The sequence below is a fragment of the Lupinus angustifolius genome, chromosome LG11, assembly GCF_001865875.1.
Source record: "Lupinus angustifolius cultivar Tanjil chromosome LG11, LupAngTanjil_v1.0, whole genome shotgun sequence".
NCBI lineage: Eukaryota > Viridiplantae > Streptophyta > Magnoliopsida > Fabales > Fabaceae > Lupinus > Lupinus angustifolius.
In genome coordinates this window covers 677,729-693,449 of record NC_032019.1, presented here as the reverse complement: position 1 = coordinate 693,449, position 15,721 = coordinate 677,729, and the positions used below count along the sequence as shown (strand labels likewise).

General features: G+C 34.1%; 3 protein-coding genes across 14 annotated transcripts; 2 read left to right on the top strand and 1 right to left on the bottom strand.

Annotated features, from left to right (window-relative positions):
* Positions 2,958-7,424, top strand: LOC109360881 (probable receptor-like protein kinase At2g42960). Of its 4 annotated transcripts, none has more exons than XM_019606077.1 (8): positions 2,958-3,310; positions 3,829-4,572; positions 4,714-4,818; positions 5,038-5,160; positions 5,605-5,775; positions 5,865-5,994; positions 6,113-6,322; positions 6,845-7,424. In XM_019606077.1, the coding sequence occupies exons 2-8, from the start codon at positions 3,902-3,904 to the stop codon at positions 6,971-6,973; spliced, it is 1,539 nt and encodes a 512-aa protein (XP_019461622.1). In that variant the 5' UTR covers positions 2,958-3,310; positions 3,829-3,901; the 3' UTR covers positions 6,974-7,424. The 4 variants fall into 4 exon arrangements, with proteins under 4 accessions (XP_019461622.1, XP_019461620.1, XP_019461619.1 ...); XM_019606075.1 differs by having other exon boundaries at positions 3,774-4,572; XM_019606074.1 differs by having other exon boundaries at positions 3,743-4,572.
* On the top strand, positions 8,234-11,959 carry LOC109360999. Of its 7 annotated transcripts, XR_002109243.1 has the most exons (7): positions 8,234-8,423; positions 9,036-9,235; positions 9,585-10,054; positions 10,209-10,282; positions 10,630-10,637; positions 10,671-10,745; positions 11,845-11,959. XR_002109243.1 is itself a non-coding variant. In XM_019606270.1 (6 exons), exons 1-4 carry the CDS (start codon positions 8,258-8,260, stop codon positions 10,243-10,245), a joined length of 873 nt encoding a protein of 290 aa, XP_019461815.1. In that variant the 5' UTR covers positions 8,234-8,257; the 3' UTR covers positions 10,246-10,282; positions 10,630-10,637; positions 10,671-11,111. The 7 variants fall into 7 exon arrangements, 3 of the variants coding, with proteins under 3 accessions (XP_019461815.1, XP_019461814.1, XP_019461816.1); XR_002109242.1 differs by having other exon boundaries at positions 10,630-10,745; XR_002109241.1 differs by lacking the exon at positions 11,845-11,959 and adding an exon at positions 10,846-11,111 and having other exon boundaries at positions 10,630-10,745.
* LOC109360998 lies at positions 11,529-15,112 on the bottom strand. Of its 3 annotated transcripts, none has more exons than XM_019606265.1 (8): positions 14,965-15,112; positions 13,977-14,739; positions 13,565-13,753; positions 13,364-13,455; positions 13,140-13,199; positions 12,732-12,801; positions 12,170-12,373; positions 11,529-12,045 (listed from the first exon to the last, which is right to left on the bottom strand). In XM_019606265.1, the coding sequence occupies exons 2-8, from the start codon at positions 14,706-14,708 to the stop codon at positions 11,641-11,643; spliced, it is 1,752 nt and encodes a 583-aa protein (XP_019461810.1). In that variant the 5' UTR covers positions 14,709-14,739; positions 14,965-15,112; the 3' UTR covers positions 11,529-11,640. The 3 variants fall into 3 exon arrangements, with proteins under 3 accessions (XP_019461810.1, XP_019461813.1, XP_019461812.1); XM_019606268.1 differs by having other exon boundaries at positions 15,014-15,111; XM_019606267.1 differs by lacking the exon at positions 14,965-15,112 and having other exon boundaries at positions 13,977-14,781.

Below are 15,721 nucleotides of genomic sequence, written 5' to 3'. Positions count from 1 at the left end.
AAAGTTCTATGCTATTAGCCCAAGAAAGTGGCGAGTTGCCCCTTTGGGCCATTGTGATTGTATTAGTTTACATGAGGTAGCCATAGTAGATAAATGAAATAAAACACAAATCTTTTGAATTATTAGATAGAATTTTATTCGGAATTGATTGGTCAGAAAAAATATATTCAAGTTAAAATTTAATTGTTAAATATTTTTCTGACCAATCACAAGTCTATGGCATATAGAGTGACACACATTATGGGACAACAGATATACGCTACTACTTTATCGGTTACCTATTTGTTATTAGCTTGATGTGGTGCATAATTGCATGATTCATTTCATGATATTGAATAAGTGAGTGTTTATTATGTTAGGTATTTGTTTGTACGTTGGAGATTGAATGTTGCAGACAATGTATATCATTCTAGGAGAAAGAGGGGACACAGATTATGAGGAAATGATATGTGGAACTCACAAGACAATAATAATGAAGGGAGTGGTTACTAAGGGTTCAGAAGAGTTACTTAGAGGTACATGGACCTACCAAAGGGATCATATTGTCCCAAATGAGAGTCCTCTAGTACTATCCATTAGTCAAACAATAGAGGACAATATTGCTAATGCTTTCAAGCAACTATCCAAACTTCGAGGAATGTGACGGAAAAAGATCACATGTCTTAAAAAATTGTTCACATTTTACTAAGTAATATAAAACAATTATTTTATATCAACATTAATCAAATTTTAAATATATTTTAAAGAGACTTTTAGGTGTTTTATATTTTAAAGCTTAATTATTTTTTTTATATGTGTTTAAATATGTTTTTTAAATCTACTTCAATCAAATTTTATTTCCATTAAGCAATGTTGATTACATGGATAAAATTAATTTTATAATATAAAAGGAGGATTTTGACAAGGTTTACTTATGTGTTACAATTTTTTGGGTTTTTCGAATTAAATATAGGAAATAAAAATGATTAAGTAACTTACTCTTCATCTTAGCTCTCCATTCTAGGAAAATCAAATAGTTTAAATTAATGAGTATATTTAAATCATTAGAAGTTCATTGATGACTAGGTAGAAGAGTAAGTTTAAAAAATTTACTCTTAGAGTCAGTGTTATAAAACTCGGCTCGAACCGGCCGGTCAGACCGGTTCAACCATGAACCGGTCATCCAACCGGTTCGAGTCTCTCATCTAACCAGTTTTGTATCAAAATTGGTTTGACTCAGTTAATTTAAGCGTAAAACTGATGATTTGGATGATCAGACCGGTTAGACTGGCCGAGTCAATGAAAATTAAAAAAAAAAATAACCAAATTGATGAGGTGAAAAAGTCAAATATTTTTAATTTATATGTAATTATGTTTGTCACTTGTTATCTTACATTATAACCAAATCTTTGTTGTTTAATTAAATTTTAAATTTATTGTACATTTTTGCTGTAGTTAAAGTATAATTTATATATGATAATGTTTTCAACTTGCTTGTGTCATTTTATAGTATTAAAATTTTCTTTATTGGTTTTTTAATTAGGTACACTAATGTTTTTAAATTTTGAGTATACAATTATTAAATATTGTTATACAATATCATTAATTTTTAGAATTTTAATGTAAACCGAGTTAACCGGTCCAACCATTGACCCAGTGATTGGACCAGTGACTCATTGACCCAGTACCCGAACCGAGTCATTAACCGATCCGAGTTTAATAACACTGCTTAGAGTAAATAGATCACTACTCTTATACATAATTGATTTTGAAGATCTGGGTTATTGGAAATGTGATCGATTACAACTAATTGGTAACTAAATAATAGTTCAAGTAATATATAATGTGATCATATATAAAATTTAGAGTTTGAGTTTTGTGTTAAAAAATCCACTGGAAAACTATTTACTAAATTAAGGATGTTCTTATGTAGGATTGTCTTGGAAAAATAATGTGATGGTGGAAAAAAATAGAAAATAGTATTTTTAAATTTAAATAAGAGAGAGAAGTTGCATTAAATAAAAGGTTCAATTTTTTCCTCAAACTTGCAATTTTCTCTCACAGAACTATGGCTATAAAGAATAAATTTTGAATCGTGGATACATAGTCAAACATTAAGGGTAGCATTACCCATAAAAAGGGAAAAATAAATCTGGCGACCTACCAAGCTTAATTGTGATCTAGCAATTTTTATTTTTATAACATCATATACAAAACTTATGGATTTTGACATGTTCAATCTTTTAAAGAAATTAGCTATAGGAATGAGAATTTACAATTTCTTAAAGGTAAATTAAATCAACTCATTTTTACTATGTATGATAGGTTATAAAGAAACTTTTTGTTACAAATATACGCTTTAGTTCTTTATACATGTATTTTATTAACAAGAGAAAAGTGATTATAAAAATATTATCAACATAAGAAAAGTAATTAAATTTAAGAGTTTTTGATAAAATCTTAATTAAGTACTTATTCTATAAGGAAAAAAGACAAGTTTGAATAGATTTGTAATTAACCGATTGATTTACTTATTTTATTTTTTGAATTTAAGGACTACAAGTCCAAACACAAAACAAAATAAACTCTTCTAAGAATAATATAAGCTAATTTTAATTTGACACATTATAAAAAAAACTTTGACATTTTGAAATGCTAATTTTAATTTTACCCTAGTTTTTAGAATCATTTTTATAATTACATATAACATATCTCATAATTTATTTTACTGATTGAAGGAGATAATTTATCTCCTGATATGACGAGATTTTTGATTCATTACTAACAAGAAAGAATAATAAGCAAGTACAGAAGATGATGCCATGACCATGTTTGAAGAATTTTGCTATTAACACAAATAGGACAATAGATATCAGACCAACCTAGATTTGGGGATTAAGGTTCACTCCAACACCTTATTCTCTCTCTTCATTCACTCTTCCTTTTTTCTTTATTCTCTCTCTCTCTCTCTCTCTCTCTCTCTGTTTCCTTTCCATTTTCTTCTTCTGCTCTTACCCATCAACCATTTCATTACCCTCTCTTTTCTCCCTTGTTAAAAATCTTCCCTTTCTCTCTTATCTCACATCAAAATAAGATTTTTATCTGGCATTCCCTTTCAAGTTTTGTTTTTTAATAAAGAATATCTTACTCTTTGAGCTCATTTTACTAGTGTGCCACATCATCTTTTGCAGCATGTGGATTTTCTGTTGCTTAGGTGTTCATGTACTTATCTATCTCTATTCACATCAAGTCTCTTTTGATATCTAAATGAACTTTGAAGCTTGTTGCTTCTTTTGATACTCAAGGTAGAAGATCTAGGATCACTGCAAAGGTAAATGCTTTGTGTTTCTAAGCAACTTTTAAGATAATTCACATTTCACTTTATTTTTTCTTTACTTGGATCATAAGTGATGCTTTCTCGATTAGAATTGTTGTGCCCTTTTACCTTTTTCCAATAAATTGTGAATTTACTCAGTGTGCCTTTTGTATTGTTATATGTTTGTTTCAAGTGTAGTATTGGTTTTTGGTCTAGAACAAATGAGTTCCCAAAATCCACCTTAACTGAATCCCTTAAGCTTGTCCCTCCTATAATTGGATTCTTTTTGCTGTATTGTATGCTAATTAAACCTGAGAATCAAAGATCTATTAATTTAGCTTGGCGAATTTTTCGTAGACTGGAATTATCTTAAAGCATGGTAAAGTTGCCACTAATGATTAGTTGACTAGGTGATATTTGTGTTTTTGTTCATGGGATTGTTGCAAGGCATGAAATGTTGTCTGTAAAGAGTGTTAAGGTTTGTGTTTTCGAAGCCTTGTAATGGGAGTACTTAGCTAGATTCTTGCACCCAGGTGGGAATGCCTTAACTCTACCAGCTGAAGAATTTGGGGTACAAAATTGGTTGACTCGTTGTAACAACAGATTATGTCATCGGGAAGTTCTTTGAATGTCGTGTTGTCAAAGAAGACGTCAGTTTTTGGTTTGAAACTATGGGTTTTGATTGGCATAGGTGTTGGTGCATTTATAGTTATGGTTCTTTGTATATTATATATATGGGTGATTTTTCGGAGAAAGTCTAGGACAAGGAGATCTCTGGATAAGCACTCTCTATCCCAAATACCAAATGTCTCGAAAGATATCAACGTTGACAAAGTTGGGGTGCAGAATTCTCATGTTCAACAAGAAAATGCATTAGTTCCTCTTCATGACAAGGCGAATGATAAGAATGCAGATAATGTATCTGTTCATTTGGGCATGAGAAGATTCAGTGATCCCGATAATGTAAGTCAATGCAGCTCAATTTATCATCATGAGAGAGGATTCAGTTCAATGTCAGGGGAAGAAGGAAGCTCCGGGAATGCTAACAAGCAGACTGCATTGTCGTATGGAGGGTTGGTGACTGCTTCTCCTTTAATCGGCTTGCCTGAACTTTCTCATCTTGGGTGGGGCCACTGGTTTACGCTTAGAGATCTGCAACAAGCAACCAATCGTTTCTCAGCAGAGAACATTGTTGGTGAGGGTGGGTATGGGGTTGTTTACAAAGGAAGACTGATCAATGGAACTGAGGTGGCAGTGAAGAAACTTCTCAACAACTTGTAAGGATACTTTATATCATCGTTTGATATGTCCTCTTTAATTTTTCTTGTAGCGGTAGTTGTCATTAATCATAAGCAATGACATTTTTTAGTTTTTATTTTGATTTTGTTATGCAATCATATTCTGTATTGAGTTCATAGGGGACAAGCGGAGAAAGAATTCAGGGTTGAAGTGGAAGCTATTGGCCATGTTAGACATAAAAATCTTGTGCGTCTGCTTGGATATTGCGTAGAAGGAGTTAATAGGTAAACCTTTTTTCCTTCATCTCTTTGACAAAATTATCCATTTAATATTAAAATTGTGCTCTCACAAGTACACATTATCTCTTCTATTCTATTTCTGAATTATTGTGCCAACTTTGGTTGACATTTTCTTTGGTCCAAAATTGAGTTAAGCATTTTCCGTTATGTTTCTTTTTCTGTTGTAATGAATATTGAATGTACTTTTCATTGGATTATATTTAGGCTGCTAGTGTATGAATATGTGAACAGTGGTAACTTAGAACAATGGCTACATGGAGCCATGCACCAACATGGGATACTTACCTGGGAAGCCCGCATGAAAGTTTTACTCGGCACAGCCAAAGCGTAAGTTCAGCTAGCAACTTAAAAACATGGGCTATGGTAATCATTCATATTATCTGGTCCCAAATGACTTGGCATTATTATTGTAAATCCTCATTTCTACATAGTTATGATTGTAAACCTGTTTCAAGTTTCTTTTATTTCATGTTCCTTTAATAAATATTAATATTATTATTAGTCTTTTATGCATGTTAAAATATATCATCAATTTTATTGATTGTTTATCTATGTTTCTCGATTTCTGGACTATGCGACAATACACTATCTTCCCCCATTGGACCACTAACCAAACTCCATAAGTCTTAAAGAGCTCCAGACCTAATCTCAATATTGTCTCTATTTTTATGATTTCCTTCTTAATCAGTTATAAAATTTACTTTTATGGCAGTTTCAACGTAGGACCTAATCCGACTGATTAAATTCTCTATTTTACTGTACTGGTGGCAGGCTTGCTTACTTACATGAAGCTATAGAACCAAAAGTGGTTCACCGGGATATAAAGTCTAGCAACATATTGATTGATGATGAGTTCAATGCAAAGGTTTCTGATTTTGGTTTGGCCAAACTTCTAGATTCTGGAGAAAGTCACATAACCACTAGAGTAATGGGAACATTTGGGTATACAGAGAAAATTCCGTTAACTTTGCCTTATATACATTATATAAAGGATTGTGCACTTGAAAACTTACTTCTGTTGTGGATTTCAGTTATGTGGCACCGGAATATGCTAACAGTGGTTTGTTAAATGAGAAGAGTGATATTTATAGCTTTGGCGTCCTCCTGCTCGAAGCAATTACCGGAAGGGACCCTGTAGACTATGCGCGTCCTGCTAATGAGGTCTCAAATCCTTTTGAGCTGTGCCAGCTTGCCATTTGTAACTTCATCTTCCATTAGAAGGAATCGTTGCTGATCACATTGCTCATGACTCCTGAGATTTTGTTTATCCTCATGACAGGTTAATCTTGTTGAATGGCTCAAGATGATGGTTGGGACAAGGAGGGCAGAGGAAGTTGTGGACTCAAGCCTTGAAGTTAAACCATCAACACATGCTTTAAAGCGTGCCCTTCTGGTTGCACTTAAGTGTGTTGATCCTGATGCAGAAAAGAGGCCCAAAATGAGTCAGGTTGTGAGGATGCTCGAAGCTGATGAATATACAGTCCGAGAGGTTTGCTTTTATATCTTGTCTTCCCATAAATTAGTTATGTTGTTTTACTCTAGTACTTTTGACTCTTGAGTCTTTAATCACAATTTTGCTACTTTTGTACTTTGCCTCCATTCTTATCATTATTTTCCCGTATGCATATGTTGACCGAAGATACCACTAACTAGATCGAATGAATCGTTACATGAAAACCTTGGTAAAGAATTATTTGGATTTTCTTCAGCCTACTTTACTTTTCTCTGACCACCTTTCAGTATAGCTCAAAGACAAGCAGAGCAAGATTAACCTCTTACTTTTATTATTTGGAAAGTACAGTTTCTACATGCATAGCTTTTAGGTGCATAATAATATTCTAGTGGATAACATGAATAGCTAGGTCCTCTTTCAGTATGCAGTTTTTTTGTGCTTTTATCCTTAATATTGAAGTATATCTGTTGACATAAGTCTTGAGTCCCTTTTGGTTGCCACGCTTGTCAAAACACTGAAAACTTAAGCTAAACAACTGTTTAATATGATCACTTTCAGGATCGAAGGAATAGAAGAAGAAGCCGCACTGCCAGCATGGAAATTGAAGCTGTGAAGGAATCAGGTCCATCTGATGCTGAAAAGGTGGGACATTCAGAAAGCCATGCGCCCGAAACAAGTCAAGGATAGGATTGACAACATGACTTAGCCTGCATGTACAATTTAACCATTGTACTTCTACCCAGTTCAGTAACCAATCTATACCATATATCTCCAAGTTTATGTCCTTGAGAATTTTTTTGCTGCATCTGAGAAGAGAATCAGACAAGAGATAGCCCATTTGAATAAAATAGCAATCTTTTTATTCAATGTGGCCATTGAATTATATGATACTCATACAACAACCATGCAAAGAGGGTAGAGTCAGTGATGGTGTTAGTGTTGTACAGATATGTCGGCGGAGGCTATATCTTGAATCATTATTACATGATTGTTAGTTTTCTTCACCCTTTTAGCTATCCTTGCATGCTTCTGAGAGTGTTGAGATAGTGAAAAACTAATATCTGGCTTCATTTTCCTCATCATTTTGTTAAAGTTTGTCTTATGTTATGTCTAAGCTTGAAAAGTCTGATTTGGACAATCCCTTCTTGATGGAGTTAGTTTCAATTATTATGGCATTTACATGGTATTAGCATCTTAGTCCTAATGCTGTGTTACTTTTAAATGTACAGTCTTACAAACTTCATTTTTTATATGTCTAATCCTCCTTCCTTGAACAAGTTAGATCTTATTTTTCTTACACCTTAATTACTAACATTAATAACCTGTCTCATATCCTAAACACTATTCATCCATTATTACGTTTTATGCAATGGTCACAACCTTCTACCCATTGTTGTTAAGCTACAAGTCCCAAAATGCGAGTAATATATATATAAGTGATAATTAAATATGAATTGTGGATGATGTAGTGACGATATATAAATCGTACATATATTTTTCTCAACCAAAGGAGGAACTCAATGATTCATTTGCCAAATTAATTGAGACAAAAGCCTAAATGGTTTGGTAGGGTTGTAACTGTGAGATGATAAGATCATATATTTAAGGGTATTCAACATGTGGGAAATTGAAGTTTATTTTAATTTTCAGTTCCATGAACAGCTATATTAACATGAGATATGACACTATACAAAGTACAAACTACAAAGTATTGGGTCCTTCATATTTTTTTCTTGTACTCTAACACTAAATTAAACAATAGAACAGAAGGAGAAATATAAGGAATACTTGAAGCACCAAAAGAGATTACATAGTTGAAAAGTATCACATAGATATAACATTGAAATCCCTATAATTGATGATACTCTTACACTTTCATAAATTTAATATATTAAAAAATAGACATATCATATGAACAGAAGTAAACATTAGCCACATTTGACTCACCTAATTGGTCACAATTCACTGATAATGAAGTGTGTTAGAAGCATATCCATAGCCATGCCTGCACTTCCAATTCCCCAAAGACCCATCATCATGTGCTGCGCTCTTTCTCCTTCTTCAACCTTCAATACCCAACACCTTCGTTCTCAACTCGATCAACTTCATTCTGAGGCAAATCACACCACAACCAAGGGTACCCCTCATTCTCTCTCTCTCTCTCTCTCTCTCTCTCTCTCTCTCTCTCTCTCTCTCTCTCTCTCTCTCTCTCTCTCTCTCTCTCTCTCTCTCTCTCTCTCTCTCTCTCTCTCTCTCTCTCTCTCTCTCTCTCTCTCTCTCTCTCTCTCTCTCTCTCTCTCTCTCTCTCTCTCTCTCTCTCTCTCTCTCTCTCTCTCTCTCTCTCTCTCTCAAACCTCATTCAACTACTCTTTCTTACAACTTACCCATTACGAGATACTATAGTAATCCCAATGATTTATCATGTTACATCATTTGCACAGAGAAAAAACTTTTTTTTCATATTCCAACTCTAAAGGGTTCATAAAGATTTGTCTTTTATGGCTAACTAGGTTGATCTTAACCTTTATTCATTTGTGGGTCATACTCATAGAGGGTTCCTCTTAAAATAATGGGTGACAACACCAATTCACTGTTGTAGTAATCATATGCACATGCAAATGAAGAGGTCTTAGAAACAATTCAATTAGGAGAAACTTCAATCATATTTGTACATTTTAAGAACATATAAAACTAGGACAAAATAAAATCATTCAAATGAAATAAAATTTACATGTTGTGGTTGATGCAGCAAATAGTGCTAGATTGAGGCTACTCCGATTGTCAGAGGCAGCAGATAAGCTTCAGAAACAAGCAGCTATAAGAATTCAGAAGGGGGAGGAAAATGATGCAAGGGAAATGCTTTATCAGAGGAAGAAGGTGTTAAATGCTTTAGAGAATACTAAAAGGCGCATTGAATTGCTTGATGAGTTTTCCATAAAGCTAAGTGAGGTAAATGAATTCATCTGTACTATCAGAGTATTATGCTCACATTTCATTGTCATTATGAATTTATGACAATGATGTCATCCTAAATTAATATGCTGAGAGAGAACAGTCATTTTAGCTATGTCGTGAATTATCCGATTCATCGGTGTATTCAATTTTTAACCTGAAAACAGTCTCTCCGCTTGCACGAGTGAGGCTGTGTATATCTACTCTCTCCAGACTCCACTAAGTGGGAGTCTTGTGCATTTGGCCGCCCTTTACTATTGCATTTATTTATTAGTTCAAGATGCATAAAAACCTAGACAACTACCTTTAAATAATTGTATTACAACATAAGCAATTGTGGTCTCAGGCAATATCTTTGAAAGAAAGTCAGCTAATCGGAAACACTATGAACATTGAAGACACAACAGAAGATGCTTCAAGTCCAGTTCGAATCATTGCTCCAAAGGAGGAAGTTCAAAATGATTTTACCAATGATGACTTGAATCCCAATACGATGAAACTCGGCGATGTTCAAGATGTGCAACTTTCCAAGGAAAGTGAAGGGAATCCAATTGATGAAAAAGAGATGGAGAATTTTCAAGGATCCTTTAGCAACAACAGTTGGAATGAAAAGAATATAGCCAGCAGCTTGTCAGAAATATCATCTTATGAGGATTTCATGGAACATATAGATCAAAAGCTCAGTGAAATTGAAGCTGAACTAGTTACTGTTTTGAATGTCTCAACCTTGGTACTAAACAGTAAAGAGAGACCAAATAATCTCAGGTTGCAACAAATAATGGAACTTCTTGACAGCATCCATGGAATTAGACAGAGGTACAATATTTCAATCTATTGAAGCATACTTTGCAGATTTAGATATAAAAATAAGTTTTGATTAGGAGATTATGGTTTTAAATTATTGTGAAGAATATTCATATGAAAAGAAAAATAAGTACTGAAAAATTATTCCAATTTTCCAAATTCACAGAATCAGAAGTACCAAGGAGTCAAATTTGAAGATGTGATCATTTTTATTTTGTTCAACTCATCTTCTGTTGCCAGGTGAGAACTAACTTCATTCATAAGAAAGATCTACCACAATTTTCATGTACCCCTTGATTCCTTCATGTGAGAACAAGAAAGACACATGTAAGATGCTTATTATTATTCTTTGTACCATTTTCTTGTATTTTAAAAGAAGTTAGGGAAGTCACAGACCTATGCCATGAGCATAATAATATGACCATTTCCACCCACATAGTTTAACAAGGGCTCAAAACATGTCCTTTCCTTGAGAGACATAATTCACATTGTGCCACCCCATGGGAGTTGATGTTATTACAACAAAAATAGATGTTGATGTGTTATTAGTCCTTGTAACCTTCAGTCATTTTTTGATCTATTTACAGGAGCAGCAGTTTGGGACAAAATGTATAAGGACTAAGAATAGCTTACTGAAGTTGCTTGTGCTTGTGACTTGCATTGCAAAATTTTCAAACCTCCAGAGCATGCCCTTTCTTGGAAGGTAATAGTACATCCTTAGTATGGGTTAAAGGTTTTATTATTTTCATGAGGAATTAGTATATTAGATCATACATCTACTTTTTTATCAGGTGGGTCATATGGTGTGGCTTTTGGAGTTTGAAAATATGGATCCCAAGATTCTCCATGCAATACCAGAAGGTCCAATCACATGTTTGAGGTTTACACAAACAATGTAGATTTCATATGAAAAATTGGCATTCTTTCTGCTAGTGATACTGGGAACTACTGCAAGTATGAATGTAAATCTATTGATGGGCTCTTGTAAATTGTTTTAACACTAGCCATAATAACTGTGTAGATAAGCTTAACTTAATTCTTAATCACTGATTGATGAACCCATTTGTTCCTGTATTATTGTACTAGTTTTGCTGCTGTTCTAGTTCTATTATAGTAATGTATGCTTGCCCAGTTACCTTGATTGTTAAAATGAAAATAGTGGAATTGTCACTGCAAAATTGTTCCAAACTAGTTGTTATACACTTGTTACCAAAACCTTGCAATCACAGCAAATATATTGGTGAAGTAATGTACTAATTCAGCTAACACATTCTGAAGTTTTCTAGTATCTGATGTGTTCCAACACAAGATTTTTCTTTAAATTAGCTGTTAGTGTGAAGCAAGGGATGTTTCAACTCATGCCTGCTTGGAATAAAGAGATTGAATTCTTGTTAAGGGTGTTACCCATTCAATGACATAACCCATGTCAAAATATTATTTCTCAAACAAAGATTTCAAAAGATAAATCATTTCCAAGATCGACCTGTGAATAATTACTTCACATTTTAACATAACTTTAACAAAAGTATAGCTGGTAACATGATAACAAACTGCACCATATAAAAGCACCTCAAATATCTATAGACCACTGCAAATATTTACCTACGGAACAACTTTGAGAATGTGAAGTGACGATGTGCACCATTTGTTGGCCTAACTGCTGCACTTTTAGGAATATCTTTATGAGGCACAGTTTTTCGTAATTGAGCATGAGTTTCTGCTTCATGTTGAAACATCCTGACTAGCTCTTGAAGCTCCAGTTTTCTGACTGCAACATTTTCTTCAATCATGGGTTTTTTCAGCCCAAGATAAATCAAACCAATTCCAATTAGCACTGCTCCTAACACAGCCAGAATGGCAGAGAATATAAGAAAAGCAAAAGGATTTCCTGAAGCTCCAGGTATTCCATCCACGTTTATACCAAATAGTCCAGTGATGATGGACATAATAAGGCCACAACCCCCAAATATTCCTAAGTTGTGGGTAACCGTGAGACTTCTATCCTAAATAAAATGCAGCAAAAGTGTAAGGAAACTTGGATGTAAAACAAATTAATCTAATGATGAAACATTTGTAGCTTGCTGATATATAGAAGATATTTCACTATTTGATCAAGATTAGAAAAACCTGCAACCATGCACGGACTGCGCTTTGCATGACATCTTGGATTGTAAATAAGCGGCCACGGACTGCTTCTTGCTCCTCAATCATTTGTCTAGTACTCTTTACTACTCCTTCCAGCAATGATCTTGTTGCATTTCCCCTCAATTGTTGAATAAGTTCAAACACAATTTCCTCTCGCGCATGGAGTGACCATTTCACTCTTATAACCTGATATGGTAGATCATACATAAAGTACAGATACATGTATAAAATTTCGATGCAGACACGTTACATAATTATTTATATTCATGACATACAATAGTGATTAGAGAAGTGCAATCAATGAAGTTATGTGATATTCTAAGTCTCACTCTTGCACATTTCTCATTTATTTAACTAAATACAGATATTGACAAAGAGGAATACAATGCTTTAAAAGAAACCAATTATTTTCCCATACATGACAGTAACTCCTTTCTGCAAATAGTTTCTTCTTAATTCTCAGCATCACTGGCAACAATACATTTTTCAAAACAGTATTATAACAGATTCTCTAACAACACACTTGTTAATTCTGCACAATTACCTGGGCTGATAATCTTCTAATTTCCTGGTTCAATATTATAGTGAACAGATGCAAATCTTCATGGTTCCTCCTATAAAGAAGGGAAAAAAGCATCACATATCCATGTTATAAACCAAAAAGGAAAGATGACCACCTAAATTTTTTTTTGATCGGCAAATTGTTAGTATGTTAGTTGTTAATATGTTAGTATTTTGTTGTGGTGAGACTCCACCCTCAACCTCCTACACCCTACCATCAAACCACCCTTATAACTCCCATTTTGTTGATGGTGGGACTCGAACCCACAACTTCCTACACTCCATTCCTTATGACCGCCCTCTTCACCATCAGACCACCTTATGACTCCCAAGCAAATGTGGTCTGATGACCAACTAAATTAAATATAGTGTTCCAAAGCAAATGTAATACCTGTTCATGAACATCAATTCAACTTCATCTGCAGCCCCAAATATGTGTTTACGAAACAACCTATGATATCAAAAGCATCTGCAATTATGATAATGCTGCATACTAAATAATGATCCCAAATAAGTACTTCCTCCATCCCATAATACGGGACGAAGATTTTAGACCAAATCCAAACTAAATAATATTAAATTGAACTAAGCTAGCAACATGTAAATAATATAAACCTATCATCCCATCGTGCAAGACGGCAAGCAAGGTGTGCTACAACCTCATGAATGCAGACTGGTATGTTTTTACCTCCACCAGCAAGCAATTCCTACATGAATTGCAAAACCAAACATAAGTAATTCTTAGTTGTAGACAACTAGAGATTCAGATAATTAAAGAGGAACGTGATCAATGAGGGGGGAAAGAGACTAACTAACCTGAACTTCTAAAATACCTAATACATTGATGTTTGATGCAGAGCCCTTAACATGCAAAACTGTCACCAAAAAGTTTTGTGCTTGCCATGCTCTTAATACAATGGGAATGTCATCTTCCTCAACCAATGGATCACCAGCAGACTGTCCTAAAAGTTCAAATAGTAGTCCACCAGAAACTCGAACCGGAACCTAATAAAAAGGCATTAAAAGCTTACTTAATAAATTTGAATATCTTTGCATTTGCACCTTGATTTTACTGAAAAGGCTCATAGAAACCAATAAGACACTCACAGGGTGTTTCTGAACTCTGAAGCACACATTTGCATGATGGCAATAGCATTACAGCATATTGGAATTATTAAATTAAAAAGTTAGCAACATCATTCTCAAATAACATAACTAAGTTATTTACCTCATAGAGAAGGTGTTTCATTCGTTCGCTGATTAATCTACTTTCATCCTTCAAAGCTATGCTAATAGCAGGATGTAACCAGTGAGAACTAGCTAACCATGTAGTAACAAATGGATGACCTGCATCCAAATGGCACCACCAAATAGGACCCACCGGACGTTCCCAGTAAGGAGTTGCAACATCTGCAACAGGAATATCACTTTCATCATCCGTTAAATCGCGCTGCTGCGAAGCCCAGCCATCATCACTATACACTGCCTGAACAAGTTCAGAAATCCTAGTCCAACCAATTGGCCTCCAATAACTTCTTGGAAGACCCTCTTTGCCAAAGACATTATATGATGTCTGTGACTGTGATGAGTGATAATCCTTGCCATAATGAAGTTCATCTAAATCATCAAGATCCCCAATTTCAAGTTCAACAGGCAAAGGTGGTTCACTAAAGCTGTTGAATTTATTATCTTGATTTCCCTGAAAGCCATTGTTCTTATTCTTCTTTACCTCTCTAACTGCTGCTGCTGTTGATTTTCTGATGAACTCAAAAGCACAAATAAGGCCATTTATCCAAAGTCCTCCACCATGCAAGGTACTATCTTTGGAAGAAGAATGGAATTTTCGATTCCCTTGATTCTTCATTTCATTGCTCAAACAAGCTGAATAATTAGTATTATCATCATTCACAGCTTGCATATCATCACAATCAAGTAGAGGAACTAGAGCCTCAAGTACCATTATTGATTGATTAGGTTAATATTCATAATCACTGCATCATGACAATAAAATATTGATAAAAGTAAACTCCAGTATAATGATTCACAATACATGACAAAAATGAAAATTCAAATGGGTAAGTTTAAGAAATAATTGAATGATAAAAATTTGATATAATATGAATATGAATCTGGGGTAGAAGAAATAGCATAAATTTGTTGGTAGATTGGTGAGACACACACAAACATAGATGGAGGAATGAAGAAAGTAAGCATACCAGAGAGATTGGAAATGAGATGAGAATGAGAATGAAATCCAAATCCAACCCAACAACGCATTTATATCAGACAAACACAGGTCCACCGCACCGTCACTTTAGCGGTCATATCATACTCACTTTCATCATTACCATTTTTCCTAAACAAATGAATAAATACAACCCGAGAACTAAGTTAAGGAAATCAAACATATATCACTTAAACTAACACATGTCGATTTGTCGATTATGAAACAGTGCTTTAAATCTAACTCACACATTTTCACTCCCCCCAAGATTTCATGACACATTCCTCAACACACTTCAAACTTTCAGCACCCTACCCCAGAATCTATAGCCATATATATGAAGCAACAATTTGCTGCTAGTACTAATACTGCAATATAAATATAATTATGTTAACATATCAATTTTGTTATTTGTCTGGTGAAGAATCAGTTCCTTATCTAAAGTTACACTATTTACCATTGGAACAAGGCCAATACAATTGTTCTGCCTAACACAATTCTTATCATATTACCAAAAAATTTATTAAATTCACCTAATGATATAGGTTGCTATGATTGGAAATTAAAGTGTAATAAAATATATAGCATGAGGAGGAAATTGACATGAGGCAAAGTTAGTTAGAATTAGGAAGATAATAATGAAAAAAACTCCAATTCTTTTCAGAACTGTATAATATTTATTTTCATAAAACTACTAGTCATAAAGTGGTCTGATGGTGAAGATGGGACGTAAGGAATGGAGTGTATGA